The 13,908-nt window shown below is 55.7% G+C and overlaps 5 protein-coding genes across 5 annotated transcripts; 2 read left to right on the forward strand and 3 right to left on the reverse strand.

Moving 5' to 3' along the window:
• Positions 1-531: 531 nt before the first annotated feature.
• On the reverse strand, positions 532-2,549 carry IWZ02DRAFT_492030 (aryl-alcohol oxidase; the record flags this gene model as incomplete). Its single annotated transcript, XM_066769808.1, has 5 exons — positions 532-824; positions 939-1,263; positions 1,344-1,514; positions 1,571-1,669; positions 1,719-2,549. The coding sequence occupies 5 exons, from the start codon at positions 2,547-2,549 to the stop codon at positions 532-534; spliced, it is 1,719 nt and encodes a 572-aa protein (XP_066621263.1).
• Positions 2,550-3,257: 708 nt separating this feature from the next.
• Positions 3,258-5,385, reverse strand: IWZ02DRAFT_380533 (SWI/SNF complex protein; the record flags this gene model as incomplete). The annotated part of the gene is made up of 2 exons (XM_066765112.1): positions 3,258-4,781; positions 4,828-5,385. The coding sequence occupies 2 exons, from the start codon at positions 5,383-5,385 to the stop codon at positions 3,258-3,260; spliced, it is 2,082 nt and encodes a 693-aa protein (XP_066621264.1).
• A 772-nt stretch (positions 5,386-6,157) lies between these two features.
• IWZ02DRAFT_314351 (electron transfer flavoprotein-like protein subunit alpha) lies at positions 6,158-7,682 on the forward strand. Its single transcript, XM_066764109.1, has 2 exons — positions 6,158-6,774; positions 6,827-7,682. The coding sequence occupies exons 1-2, from the start codon at positions 6,303-6,305 to the stop codon at positions 7,405-7,407; spliced, it is 1,053 nt and encodes a 350-aa protein (XP_066621265.1). The 5' UTR covers positions 6,158-6,302; the 3' UTR covers positions 7,408-7,682.
• IWZ02DRAFT_314352 (potassium channel-like protein) lies at positions 7,683-11,059 on the forward strand. The gene is made up of 5 exons (XM_066764110.1): positions 7,683-8,151; positions 8,203-8,232; positions 8,289-8,426; positions 8,644-8,782; positions 8,834-11,059. The coding sequence occupies exons 1-5, from the start codon at positions 7,958-7,960 to the stop codon at positions 10,721-10,723; spliced, it is 2,391 nt and encodes a 796-aa protein (XP_066621266.1). The 5' UTR covers positions 7,683-7,957; the 3' UTR covers positions 10,724-11,059.
• A 1,543-nt stretch (positions 11,060-12,602) lies between these two features.
• IWZ02DRAFT_434625 (uncharacterized protein) lies at positions 12,603-13,907 on the reverse strand (the record flags this gene model as incomplete). The annotated part of the gene is made up of 2 exons (XM_066766380.1): positions 12,603-12,789; positions 12,841-13,907. 2 exons carry the CDS (start codon positions 13,905-13,907, stop codon positions 12,603-12,605), a joined length of 1,254 nt encoding a protein of 417 aa, XP_066621267.1.
• Between the last annotated feature and the right edge of the window lies 1 nt (position 13,908).

The raw sequence follows: 13,908 nt of genomic DNA on the forward strand, positions 1-13,908 counted from the left end.
TTTCACTTGCGTCGTCGTCTCCCTCTTTTCTCTTCTCCCTTCTTTCCTTCCTTCAACACGTCTTCTTTTCTAAAAGTGCGATGCAAGGAGTTGTTGGTTATCGTCTGGACTTTTTGACCTTTTTTTTTTTTTTTTTTTTTTTCGTTTTCAGCTGTCTGCTTCCCGTTGCATTTATACCCTCGTTGGCGACTCGATCTTTTCTTTGCATGCCACCAAAATTGAGTACGATTAGAAGCTCTTTTGTACCGATTTGCTTTTTAAAGTCCCTTTCCCGATGGAAGCATTTGAGCGATTTACATAGCTTAATCTGCATTTCTGTCCATATTTCCCTCCTTTAACTGTTGTTCCCTTTTGTCTGTGGAGACTACAGAGGATAGAGCACGGATTGCGAGTGTAGTCCAACAGGTACATCAAAGCAAATTGAGAATATGTTGCCGTATGCAAGTCAACAACACGACATCACTTCCTTTACAACGATATCTCCCAGCCCACGCCACGCACACCTACCTCCCTCCCTCCCTCCCTCCCTCCCTACAACTTCCCCCTACACCCCGCCTCCCTCCAGCGCTTAGGCCACACACCGCTCTTGCCGGGCGCCAAAATACCATTGGGATCGAGGGCATCCTTGAGCGTCTCGTTGAAGCGGGTCTGGACGCCGCCATTGAAGTTGTACGTGCCAGCAACCTGATCCATGAAGGCCAAATGCGTGCGGTACTCGCCCCAGCCGTTGGCGGCGCACTCGTCGATGAGGTCGCGGACGAGCGCGTGCGCGGCGTCGCGCGACGGCGTCGAGCGCCGGTTGAACACGACTTCGACGATGTGATCTGCGTGTCTCGCCATCGTCAGCTCTGCTCTACAACTTGTGGTGGAGACCCCTCATCATCTTCATCCTCATCATCATCATCATCATCATCATCGTCATCATCATCAAAACGTACGCATCTCACGCATGCCGACCGTAAACGTGCCCATGTAGTCAAAGCCGGCCTTCTTGCAGCGCTCGCGCGCGACTTCGTACTGGCGCAGGGCCTCGTCGCCGTTGAGGCGGCTGACGGGCGAGAAGCCGATGTGCGCGCCGTTGGGCCGCCAGTCGATCCATTTGAGCTCCTCGAACGTCGGCAGGCCCTGCAGTACGAGGTGCCGGTTGTGCAGCACCGACGCCTGGCCCCGCAGGTCCTCGGGGAAGAAGAATTGAACGCCCGGGATGGCGCTGAAGGCGCTCTTGATGGCCGTCCAGTGCGCTGAGCGGATGAATTCGGGGCCCTAGGTGTGTGTGGAAGCTGTTGTCAGGTGTGGTCGTGCTGGTTGGGTTGGAGTATGCGTGGGAGGCATGGAGTGCTTACGTAGAGGGCGCCGTAGAAGTTCCAGATGCCCAGGTTCAGCTTTTTGGCAATGGCTTCGAGGCCGGCGTCGTCGATGGGCCCGTCGTCGAGTGTGTAGTCGCTGCGTTTGCCCAGGATGCCTGCGTCCATGAGAACGTGCCGGAGCGTTGGCACATTCTGTATTATCATTTGCTGCACGGCGTCAGGGAGAACCGAACCGGGAGCAAGACATAGCCAAGGGGACTCACCAAACGCAAAGGCCGGATAATCTCAACAGCTTTGGCTAGGTCTTCGCCCTTTGGTATGGTGATGAGGTACGATTGATAGCCGCCAGGCGCCGGCATGAGCTGCCTCGTGTTAGCCAAATACCTCTCTGTTAAAAATCGGAAGTCTCACCGTCATACCCATCTTGGTGACGATTCCAAGATTGCTCTGCGAAAACAAGCCGTCATTGTACGGGCCAAATCCATACGGAAACAACTGCCAACACTCATTCCCCGGCTGCTCATGAGGCTTGCCATGCCAGAAGCGCGACGTCGCCTTTGGCGAAGGCATGGCGCCCATGCCGGTCCGCATGAGCTCTCCACTTGGCAGCACGACCTCAAGCCCACTATGGCACATCCAATGATCACCATAAATGGTATAGCCGACGCCGCGATCCAGCGTGTTGCCCAACACCGAGCCACCGCCCAGATCGGGCAGGTCTATCCACAGCTGATCCTTCTTCTTCTCCTCGGGGTCGTTCGACTCGGTGCGCAAGCCGTGCTCGACCAGGTGCTTGTGCAGCTGCTCAAACGTCACGCCCGGCTCCACCAGCGCGTACGCCCCCTCGACGTTGACCTCCAGGATCCGGTTCATGTGCTTGCCCAGGTTCAGCACCACGCTGCCGCGCAGTCGTGGCGCGGCGCCCCCGTAGCCCATGTTGCGTCCTAGTGATGTTGGCCACAGGGGGACGCCGAACTCGTTGGCTGCCCGCACCACGTGTTGCACGTCGTCGACGTGGCGCGGGTACGCGACGGCTGACGCGATGAGCGCGTCTTTGGACGTGATGTGGAACGCGTCATGGCTGAATGGCTGCTCCAGGTAAGATCCGTCGGGCAGGTCGTTGACTGAGGAGACAATGTCAACATTGTATGTCCCCAATTCGCCAGAAATACGGTCGATGAATTTATGGAAAACAGATTCGGTGATGCCAGGTGGCAGAGCCAAGGGACGCGTAGATGTCATAGTAATTTCTGTCGTCGCAGGGGCCAATACGGTTTTCGCAAGTATCGCGATGTGTCTGAGACGTCCAGGGACCTAGGTTTTAAACATGACCTGTATAACCATAATCAGGTGGGGATCCGGTTCGCAGGGCAATGTGGGGTGGGAAGAGGGGAAAGTGTGGGGAATTTAAAGTCAACGGAGACTATTTGTGCTTTCCGAAAGGTTGCGAGGCTTAGTTTCAGTTTTGAGTCATGGCTGCGGACATTGGGAGTTTTCGCGGTGGACATGCTGATGGAGTAGTAGATGGACAATGATCGGCTGCGTGAATACGTGGATGGTTATAATCTTGAGATAGCATCATTGCACTGCCGCTGCAGGTGCTGCTGCAAAGTTCGACACATCGCCGCTGGCAACAACCAAATTCTCGGCTGTTGTAGGGCGTGGGACGCGGTTTGACAGAGTGTTGATGGAAGATGTAGCTCATTCCACCGTTGTTGACTGGAGCTAGACCTAAAGTAATCATCAATTCGGCGACTAATAAAGCATGAGTATAGAAACAGCAGGCTCCTCGACCTGGGAGCCTACCTCGATCCGTTCCTGATCGAAATCCTACCTGCGCCATGATCCTCAGCATCGTGAGTAAACGCCTCTAGCCTCCAACATCCAGGACACCGTCCTTGCTTTAACTCTTCGTTTTTGCGTCAATTACTCCAAACAGAATTCAGAACCTTAGATTTCGTTCGCCTTGACCCCCTCATCACCTTCTGCGAAAGACTTGACGTCGCCGCTCTCCTCCTCGTCGACTGGCTTTGCCCCCAGCTTTTCCCCAAACGCGTTGGGACCATGCAATGCTTCCTGCACAAGCTTCATGCCATCCTGAGGGTTCAGGGTCATTGCTCTCCTGAAAGTCTCCTCAACATTGCGCATCCGCTTCTGGAAAGCCACGCGGTCCAAGAATAGCTGCTCCCTGCGATGTTCAAGATCCCTGCGTTCAGCCGAGAGGACGTGCTCGAGTTCCGAAAATTGTTGAAGCTTGAGCTGCATCTTTTGCAGTTGCATGTTGACTGCAGATGACACGATGCGAGACAGGTTGCGTTCTTCGTGAGAAGCGAGTGCGGATGCGCGCGCTCCGGAAAGGGCGAGAGGTACCGTGGCCAATGGATTGCTGGAGCCAGTTTCCTTTTGTGACTTGGCCACTGCTCCGGCTTCTTGCGAAGCCGTGTCGACCTCCATGTTCTCCTCGTTCTTCACCTCGGATTCACCAGAAGCCGGTGCGACAGAGACGTCCTTTTCTTTCTCTTTGCCCTTGTCAGACTTTTCAGAGTCGCCCTTTTCGAGCTTCTCGCGAAGAACCTGCTTCATTTCTTCGGAGCTCTTTCCGGCAGCGGCAGCAACCACACGGGGATCTGCCAGGCCAGCCAAAAAGCTCATCACTGACATGACTTGATTGTCCGCTTGTGAAAAGGGCAAGCGTCCGCTGCTCAAGTATGAAAGATTGCCGCCATGAAGATCAGTCTTGCTGGCATTCTCCTCAGCCTCGAGATACTGGTCTTCAATTTCGAGCTGGAGAAACTTCAAAACACACTCCTCTCTCGAGCGGTTGCCAACGTACTCGGCAATAGAATTCCAGTCGTCGTCAAACATCTCGAGAGCCTCAAGCAGTCGCAGAGTCTCGCCGTCTGTCCAAGGCGTATTGCGATCCGGGATCCCCGAGTATTTGTCGTTTTCGATTTTGGTGTAGTCTGAAGCTTGGCTTGATGCGGGAAAGCGGCCCTCAAGGAAACAATTCGGGCAAAGGTCGTACTTGAGCAATTGAGCAGTCTTTCCAGAGGCCGAATGGGGCGCCGACTTGGCATTGTGGTAATGAACCCGTGTACAGTCGATTCCGCACGAGTAACAGTGAACCTGCTTGCCAGGTTCCTTGAGCACATCCACAAGAGTTTTGCTGTCTGAGAGGGAGGTGCCGTTCGGTGCCGAGCCATCGCCATTTGCGGGCTTGTCCTTGGTGTCCGCTGGCGTGACCTCTTTGCCGTTGGCCTCGTAGACATTCCTGCGGACTTCCAAGTTGAGATCTTCCTTTGATGCAGGCGTGGCGCTGGCCAGGCGATCGGTAGCTGTGAGAGGTTTTCCCTGGGTTATCATGGACTTGGGCGCCGGTTGGTGCGGCTGTAAGCCTCGTGGAGTGTCGGCAGTAATCTTGAAGTGGCCAGTAAAGGGCGGCCCAATGTTTGAGGGCCTCGTGTCCGGGTCGACCTTTTCATTGTTAGTATACTCCTAGAACTGCACCGCATCCACAAACCTGGTAGTTTATCAACCCCCACTGCTCAAGGAAAGCATGGACGCGCATGATTGCACACACGTCTCCAGCCAAGTTGCGTCTGCAGGCAGTAACAGTCAAGTACTCTGCAGGGTTCAATCGGTACGTGTTGATCATAAAGTCTCGGTAGTCCTTGTAAACTGCAGGCGTCTTGCTTCGGTTGCGGCTATTGAAGAATTCCGGCAAGGCCTTGCGTTCAATATTGTGGATGGCGTTCATATCAAACCAAGTGCTGTAGCTTGGCAATATGATGGCATGAGTTTGTGCGATGAGGTGGGAGCGTGCCTGGCTTTCGAGGGCAGATTTCGTCTGAGCAGGCTCTTCTGCAACCGCATCTGCCGTGTCGCCAACCTCCTTGTCCGGACTTCCAGTCTCTTTCTTAGGTTCCTCCATGCCGCCCATCTCCTCGTCTTCTGCGGCATCAGCATCCTCATTCTCAGGTCGTGGCCCCTCTGGAGCATCAAGGGGATTGTCGGAAACGGGCGCGGGGGTGTTGTCCGAGTCCTTCTGCGCAGGAGCGTCTGGTGCGTCTTCGCCCATGGCTGTGTCCGCGTCTGCTTGCAGTCAGCTTCAAATGTATCTAGGATGCCAGAAATGTTGTGGAGCAATCCGGTCAAGTCCTCAATGCCAAAGCAAACACTTCAAGAGAGGCGAATCCACAGCAACACAGGACATTGGTGACGCGATGGTTCAGCCCGCGCACCAACGGCGTGTCCCTTGGTACAAGGTGTCGTCGCAACGACCTCCGATGGGAAGATGGGGATTGCGACTTGGTCGAGAAAAGACGAGGAGGTATGGCGCAGCAGGAATGACAAGTTGAGAGTGAGAGCCAATTGCCAAGGTCTTGCGATCACGTACCTTGACTTTGGTCTTGTTGAACCTCGCCGGCTGGGGTGGCCGTGTTGGTCTCGTCTGCAGAGACAGGAACATCGAGCTCCTGCGCAGGAGGGAGGCCAGTGTCTGCACCCGCCAAATCGTCGGCCATTGTGATGTAGTTAAAAGAATGGAGCTTGGCGCGACGGCCCTGTGGCTGGAGTTGATGGAGTTGTGGATGATGCAATCGGGCGCGGGCGGAGGAGGGGAGACGTGTCGAAGGGAAGAGGGTCACGTTCGCGATCGCGTAGGGACGATGTCGAACGGCGGCACTGAGAGCCGGAACGGGCGAATGAAGGGTGGAGAGTTGGGTGATGCGCGTCGTGGTCGACGGGAGCTGCTTCGTAACTTCTTCAGCGCGCGGCTGGGCCTCCGCGACTCCCGCCAAGCGCCACTATCACCAAAGCGGCATAGCGGAGCATATGAAGCTCTGGAGCATAACCTCGGACTGGCCGACCCCGGAGCATTCGTCGCTCACACCTTGGAGACCATCTCTCTCTCCGGTCTTTTTCTCCTTCACTCGACCTCCGTCTCTCTCCATCTGCCCTCCCTCTCCACTCTCACCCATTTCGCCCTCACAAGCCATGTTCTCGGCAGCTCGCAACACGGCCCTGCGGCAAGCCCGCGCCCAATTCAACCACGTCCGGCCGGTTACGCTCCACCAGAACTCGTTCCTCGCTAGATTACTCTCGACTTTGGCACTGCTGGAGCAGAGGGAGGGCAAGCTCAACCCTGGCTCGCTCACCGCTGTCTCAGCAGCACAGAAACTCGGCGGTCCCATCACCGCGTTTATTGCCGGCAACAATGTAAAGTCCGTCGCAGAGCAAGCAGCAAAGATAAAGGGACTGGAGAAGGTCATCTTCGTCGACAATGTGGCATACGAAAGGGGACTCCCCGAAAACTACGCGCCATTGCTTGTCGAGAACATCAAGAAGAACGGCTTCACCCACGTCCTCGCTGGCCACTCCGCCTTCGGCAAGAACCTGCTACCCCGCGTTGCTGCGCTCCTCGACACGCAGCAAATATCTGACATTACCGGGATTGAGAGCGAAGATAGTGAGCAGCCCATGAATCCATTTTCAAAGAATCAGACGCGCTGACGAACCAGCCTTTATCCGCCCCATCTACGCCGGAAACGCCATAGTCACTGTACAATCAAGCGACAGCATCAAGGTCATAACTGTTCGTGGTACCGCATTCCCCGCGGCTGAGACCGAAGGCGGTAGCGCAGCAGTGGAAGAGGGCGTCGACCCGAAGGCGGAAGCGCCTACGGAGTGGGTGTCGGAGAACCTGGCCAAGTCTGACCGTCCTGACCTTGCTACTGCCAGCCGCGTCGTCTCTGGTGGTCGCGGTCTCAAGTCCAAGGAGGAGTTTGACCGCATCATGCCTCCTCTCGCCGACGCTCTTGGTGCCGCTATCGGAGCGTCTCGCGCCGCTGTCGACTCTGGTTTTGCGGACAACAGCTTGCAGGTTGGTCAGACGGGTAAGAATGTTGCGCCGCAGCTCTACCTCTGTGCAGGTATTTCTGGTGCCATTCAGCACTTGGCAGGTATGAAGGACAGCAAGGTCATTGCGGCTATCAACAAAGACGCAGATGCGCCCATCTTCCAGGTCGCCGACGTGGGGTTGGTGGGTGACTTGTTTGAAAAGGTCCCGGAATTGACTGAGAAGATCAAGGCGCAGTCGTAATTGGCTTTTTATCGTTTGTACGTTGGAGCAAGTGACGCAGCAGCATAGCGAGGCTGCAGAGCTAAACAGACAGAAGACTGCTTTTAGCACCAAAATTCCGTCAGGACTGTAAATACGGAGTGGAATCATGGCGACGCATTCTCGAATATAGAAGAGAAATACATTTCAAAGCATGCCAAACAAGAATCTTTGGCAGTTCCCACCGCCGGCGATTCCCGTTGGTTCAGCCCCAGTGCCCCGCCGCACCCGTCGTCCCCTTCATCTGAACCTGACAGCAAGAGCGCGTGGCTGAAAGTCTAAGCTTTCTCCGCGCTCACATGGACGTTAGGTGCTCTAGCACCACCTCTGGCGCATCACTTGCGACCGCCCATCTTTTCCACCACACCCCTTTTGTCGAACTCTTTGCGTTGTAGATAAGAGCTGCGCGTCGTCCTGGCTCTCTTTTGGACACACCCCCAGGCGCCCTCTGACATGTCTGGCCTGAATTCTTGGACCAAGAATACGCTTTTCCTTCAAACACACCCCCGAAACACCATGATTCCCCGCGATCATGTCTTCAGATAATGCCGCGATGTCTGTCGCCGAGGCAGAGAAGTCGTCGGATTCGAGAACAACAGCTTCAGTGCCGACCACGCGAGATGGTCCGCCGGGCATATCCATCGCCGAATCGGCTCGCCGGCCGAGTCTGCGCAGGGCGCGGACGTGGAAGGCGAAGCTGAAGAAGAAGGACGACCGAGAGGAATAGTACTGTCACCCCACGTCGTCTAGAGAAACAGTAGCTGAACGTTTCAACAGTGACTGGTGGTTCGCTAGTACCGCGATCCCGTTGGTCTTCCATTTCGCTTCATTTCTGGACCGGAGCTAACGGAGACCCTCAACAGCCTCCTGGCCGCCACGCTCGGCCCCCTCGCAAACGTCCTGTCTATTGCGGCGCTTGTAACATATTGGAGGATGGATTTGATTGTCGATGGTAAGCGGGTCTCGCAGTCACAGGGACAGGAGTTCGAAGACCCGAGATGGTAGGTCTTGCGCGAATCGACGTCGCAGCGGGTGTGTTCTGCATGAGTGTTTTCATGTCGCTGTAGCTGCGCACGCGAACCATGAGTTGATTGCTTTCTCAAATTTCTCGCTTTTCTCTTCCAATTCGTTTCCTGCTGTCTTTTCTGTACTCTTTCTGTTTCTGGAAATGCCGTTCGTCCGATATGGACGATGAGAAGACGCTAAAGGTTTACTCAGGTGTTTTTGGATCAACGCGGCCTCTCTCATATGCGGTTTCGTTGGCAACATTTTCCTTTTGATGAACTTTACCCAGCGGATTCGATACATCATTGCACTTCCAGTGACCATTATTCTGTGGTACTTTGCGACCAGTTTTGTGAGAACACCTCGCCCCTCTTCACCTATTTCAAATTGCTAACACACACAGCTTACTGGCATTCTTGCAAGCATGGAAATCTACGTTCCACCAAATCGACCAGACCAGACGTACACCGAGGGCTACTGGTACGGCGTCATGGCCGCAATCATGTACTGCATATGCTCCATGCTGCTCATGGTCAACATGGTCGGCTACTGGCGAGGGCACTACCCGCAGAAGCTCATCCTGACCGAGTCGCAGCGGATGCTCATCGTGCAGACAATGCTCTTCTTCGTGTGGCTCGCAGGCGGCGGAGCCGTGTTCGCGCGGCTCGAGTCGCTGTACGGCGAACAAAAGTGGTCTTTCGTGCAGGGCCTCTATTTCTGCGACGTCACCATCCTCACTGTCGGCTTCGGCGACTTGTATCCCACTTGCGACGCGGCGCGCGGCCTCGTCTTTCCCTTTTCCGTCGGCGGCATCATCATGCTCGGTCTCGTCATCAGCAGCATTTACCGATTCGGTTCGGAGATGGGCAAAGACGAAGTCATCAAGAAGCACATGAACAAGATCCGCATACGCACAGTTGACCGATCCGTCTCGTCGTCGTTCGAGCTGCGTCGTCGACAGGCAGAGAGAAAGTCGTCTCAGCGTCCTCAGATATCTGCGCCTTTCGACCCCGTCGACCGCTCGGCTGCTACTCGCATCCCGACGCAGAAGAGCCAGAGAAGCTTGAATACCATGGTCAATCTTAACGTCATCAAGAGCCTCCCGAGCATCCCCGTCCCTCAAGCAGTTCGTCCGCGAAAGCCCAAGATCCTGCTGCTCCGCGAGGAGAAGGACCGGTTCGACACGATGCGCAAGATCCAAAAGCGCACGGCAAACTTCCGACGCTGGACGGCACTGACGCTCTCCATCCTCGCCTTCGGCATACTCTGGCTCATGGGCGCCGTCGTCTTCTGGCAAGCGGAGCAGGAGACGCAAGGCATGACGTACTTCCAAGCACTGTACTTCTGCTACGTGTCACTGCTTACCATCGGCTACGGCGACCTGGCGCCCAAGAGCAACGCGGGGCGGCCCTTCTTCGTCGTGTGGTCGCTCGTCGCCGTGCCCACCATGACGACCCTCATCTCGGACATGTCGGACACGGTCATCTCGGGCTTCAAGCACAGCTCGGATCGCCTGGCCGAGTTCACCGTCCTCCCCAAGTACGGCATCTGGCGTGAGTTTCTGGAGCGCCATCCGTGGCTTCTGGCGTGGTTGCAGGAGCGCGCGGCCCACAGGCGTGTGAAGAGGGGCGTCATGCCCGTTGGGCCGGGCGAGTCGATGGGCGACGACAACAACGGAGACGACGTCAACGACGGCGGCGCTGGTGACAGAGAGTCGGATGCCGGAAGCGCAACTTTCGCTGCCACATCATCCGACGCGTCGTCCTCACCCAGAGGTCGAGGCCGACACAGAGCAGGAACCACCTCATCCACAACCCCCAATCTCGCCGACCTCGCCTCCTCCTCCCCGGCAACGCAATCCAACGCCTCCCTCTCCCGACGCCTCGCCCACGCCATCCGCCGCGTGGCCAACGACCTCAAATCCGAGCGCGAAACGAAATACGCATACGAAGACTGGGTCGAATTCACGCGGCTGATCCGATTCGGCGCCACGGCGGCGAGCGAGAACGCAGCGCAGCGCGCCGCCGAGGAGGACGCGGCCGACTCGCTCGTCGATTGGGACTGGATTGGCGAGGACAGCCCCATGGTTAGTGGAAAGATGGAGGCAGAGTTTGTCCTTGACAAGCTATGTGCGAGCTTGGAGCGCTTTCTGAGGGCGTTGGCGGAGAGGGAGGGCGGCGAGTTTGGCGCGGAGGCTGAGGGTAGGCCTGGGGTGGAAAGTGCTGGTGGTGGCAGTGGTAGTAAGAAAGAGGAGGCCGTTGCGGGGGATGGTATCGTTGTTGGAGATGGCTGAGTGGCTGTGGCTGGTGTTCTTGTGGCGAGAAGTGCTGGTCCGCTTCTCCCGTGTACGATTCGAGGTCTTCTTTTCTCATTGGCTGTTTCCTCTTCGGCATTTGATACCCCAAAGTACCTCGAGGAGATTTCAAGTGGAAACGGTGTACAGCACTACTTCTGTCCAAGACAGGCGAAGTGCCTCGTCGTGTCACTTCCGCCACGCGTCCGTCTGTGGAATCGAGGCCATCAAAGACACTGAGAACGAAACCGGATGAAGCGAGTGACTGGAGACGGTCCTTTGGAAAATCAAGAACGCGTCTTTCGTCTGCGTTGGCAATTCAACCCTGCCACCCAGGGAGTTGACCGACTGACCACAGCATCCTAGCAACGAAGCGAGTACCTCCAAACGTTGACACCACAAACCAGTCAGTCTCTTGCACCCAAATCGAGTACACAAACAGTCATACAGCGCAGGCAGACACAGACGCTCGAATGATGTGAGATGATCGAGTTGCGTATCAAGGCAGCTAGCTAGCTACCTTGCCTTCATGCCATCCATGCCAACGGACGCGCGTTCCTCGCATTCCGGTTCCTTCCCTTCGCCCAAATCACGAGACACGACGACTGCGACGCCAGGAGGCGCGCGTTCTCGCGCTCTCTCGCGTGCTCAATTAAACCCAACAACGTATACATGCAAAGTGCCAAACCGGTTGAAAAAGCAGTCGAATGGACCCGTTTGTGCATGCAAGCAGAGAAAAGCGAACAGTGCCCTTTTTTGCACGCCGGATTTGTAAGTGGAAAAGAGGAGACAGCAACAGCTGGGTTATGCAGACGACAAGGAGCATTCGATGCAAAGCAACAGGGACCAAGGCAGGATCAAACTTGTGAAAACGTGACGCGCGAGCAGAGCCCACGCGCCATGCAAATATTCAATAATAGAGAATTGGGGGAAAACAGGGAAGAAGGAGAGGAAGAAAAAAAAAAAAAAAAAAAAAAAGGAGAAGCCGCGCCTCTCTTGCTCATGCATCGATCGCGTATCCCCCTGCCAGCGCCCAAAACTGGCTGTGCTCGTCACATTGTAATCCCGACCCTATCCTATGTAAACTGCAGAAACAGAATCGAAGAAGAACAGTTAAAAGAAGTTTGGTCGAGACCCCAACGGTTCTTTTGTAACATGGCAAGGAACGCGACCGCCAAGGGGAGCATCCACTCGATGGTGAAGGTGAATGTGCGCGAAAAGTCGAAACCGCAGTGATCGCCTGCCCCTCTATGATGCAGCGCTGAAAATGCAAAATGCTCAAAATGCGTCGACGCCTGAAAAAGGCCGCTGGAAAAATTTATAGTCCGGGTTGGAGAAGCGTAGAGAAGAAAAATCGCGACCAGGCCATGCTTGGATATCTCCGACAGCAAATGGGCTGCCGCTGCTCGGTTCGGCTCGATCGGCTGATTGGCAGCGGGTAGCATGTGCCGAAAAATCCGGTCTATTCAAGGCGGCTCCGCGCACCATGCAGCGCGATCCGATATCCAACGGAGGCGCCAGGCCCGCAAGCCGAATACGTTGATTCGGACAAAGGACTGCCAGAAGCAATGGGTGGTCGGATCCAAAAGTCGTTGGGTCTGAAGAAAGATAAAGCCATCCTCGTGTCGTCGCGGAGACAAGTCCGCTTGCCAGCGTAACAACATCCGCCAAAGTATTCGCCGGGTATTCATTGTGCCATCTCTTGCATCATCTTTAAGGGTCCAGCCTTGAGGGAGCGGATACCGCGAAGCATGCCCTCTGTTTGGTATCGGTAGGTATCATCATAATCTCGTGCGCAGGCACGACGCGGCGTCTCTCGGGCATATCCCTGAAACTGCAGGGAACCACCGGGCTCAGCATCACCAGCCTTTAGGCGTTCTTAGTTGCTGCTATTCTTGGCCGAAAATTGTTCGATGCGGTCCTTGAGCCACGGGGGCACAGACGAGCGGACGGCCTCGGTGACTTGTTGAGCGACGTAGTGGTTGTAAGTGGATCTTTGCTTGACAAGCCTGCCTGCCTGCTGACCGAGAAATTCGTGGGCCTTGCCAGAGAGGTGAAAGTCGTCCCTGAAACCATTTGTTAGTGTCGTTCTGGGTCCAAGACGTTTCGAAACTTACCAAAAGAGGTGCTGGCCCGGATCTTCGCACACTTGCTCCAGGACACCGAGCTCTTGCACCGAGTCCTCGTCCTGCGACTGCGGGTATACCAGAGTCCGGCATGCAGTGCTGACGTCCCTGAAATCGAGCGCCCTCTTGCGAACGCTGGGCGGGCCGTACATTTGCTTTGCCCTAACTTGGGTTTCCATAAACTTGTCGCTCTCTACCAGGAAAACGTGGCCACCCATCCAGTTGCGCGCGCGCGACTCGAGCTTGTAGTTCCAGTAAGAGGCCATCTCGATGGCCATGCGGTGGCGAGTGGTGTCGACTTCGTCAATGGTCTCCATGTTGAAGCGGGGGAGATGGGTCACGTTGACTGCCTTGGGAAGAACAACCAAGATTGGGCCACGCATCCATTCGTGGATAATGTTCAGCTGGCGGAAGAGATGGTCGATGCTCTTGTTGATGGCAAACTTGGCAACGTCGCGTTCGAGCTTCGAGTAGTGGAAAATGTCGTTGACACCAAACCAGACGGTGAAAAGAGTCCACTCCTTGGGAGGCTGGATGGGCCACATGCGCTTAGCGCCCTCCATCTTGACGAAATCGCGAACCTGCTGCTGGAGGTCACGCAGGGCAAAGTCGGTAAAGTTGTGCGAAGCGGTAGCATTCTGGAAGACGGCATTGTCAAGGACGGCGCCGACAGTATCGGTATAGTACTGGGTGACTTGAGGTGGCAGAGAACGAGCGTAGTTGTCTATCGAGTCGCAGAGGATCTGTTTGGGGGTCAGCCTTGGTTGATGGGGCGTCGCGAGATTGAAGTAGCCACGCACCTCCTGGCAAAGAGCCTCTGGCCAGACGGGCCCGCTGGCCGGGTGTCTAATGGGTTCAAAGCCCGGCGGGGGTCCGTTCAGGATGTAGCGACCGGTATCCGACCAAGAGTCACCAAAGGTGACGATCCTGCGCACTGAGCCAGACCAGGACTTTTGGAACTGGGTGTATTGGCGCGTCGAGGGAATGACCCAGCCCAGGTAGAGGATGATGGTGACTGCGAGGGCGATTATTACAGAGCAGCGCGAGAGGAACCTCATG

The sequence above is a fragment of the Phyllosticta citriasiana genome (genome assembly GCF_038021145.1).
Source record: "Phyllosticta citriasiana strain CBS 120426 chromosome Unknown IWZ02scaffold_9, whole genome shotgun sequence".
NCBI lineage: Eukaryota > Fungi > Ascomycota > Dothideomycetes > Botryosphaeriales > Phyllostictaceae > Phyllosticta > Phyllosticta citriasiana.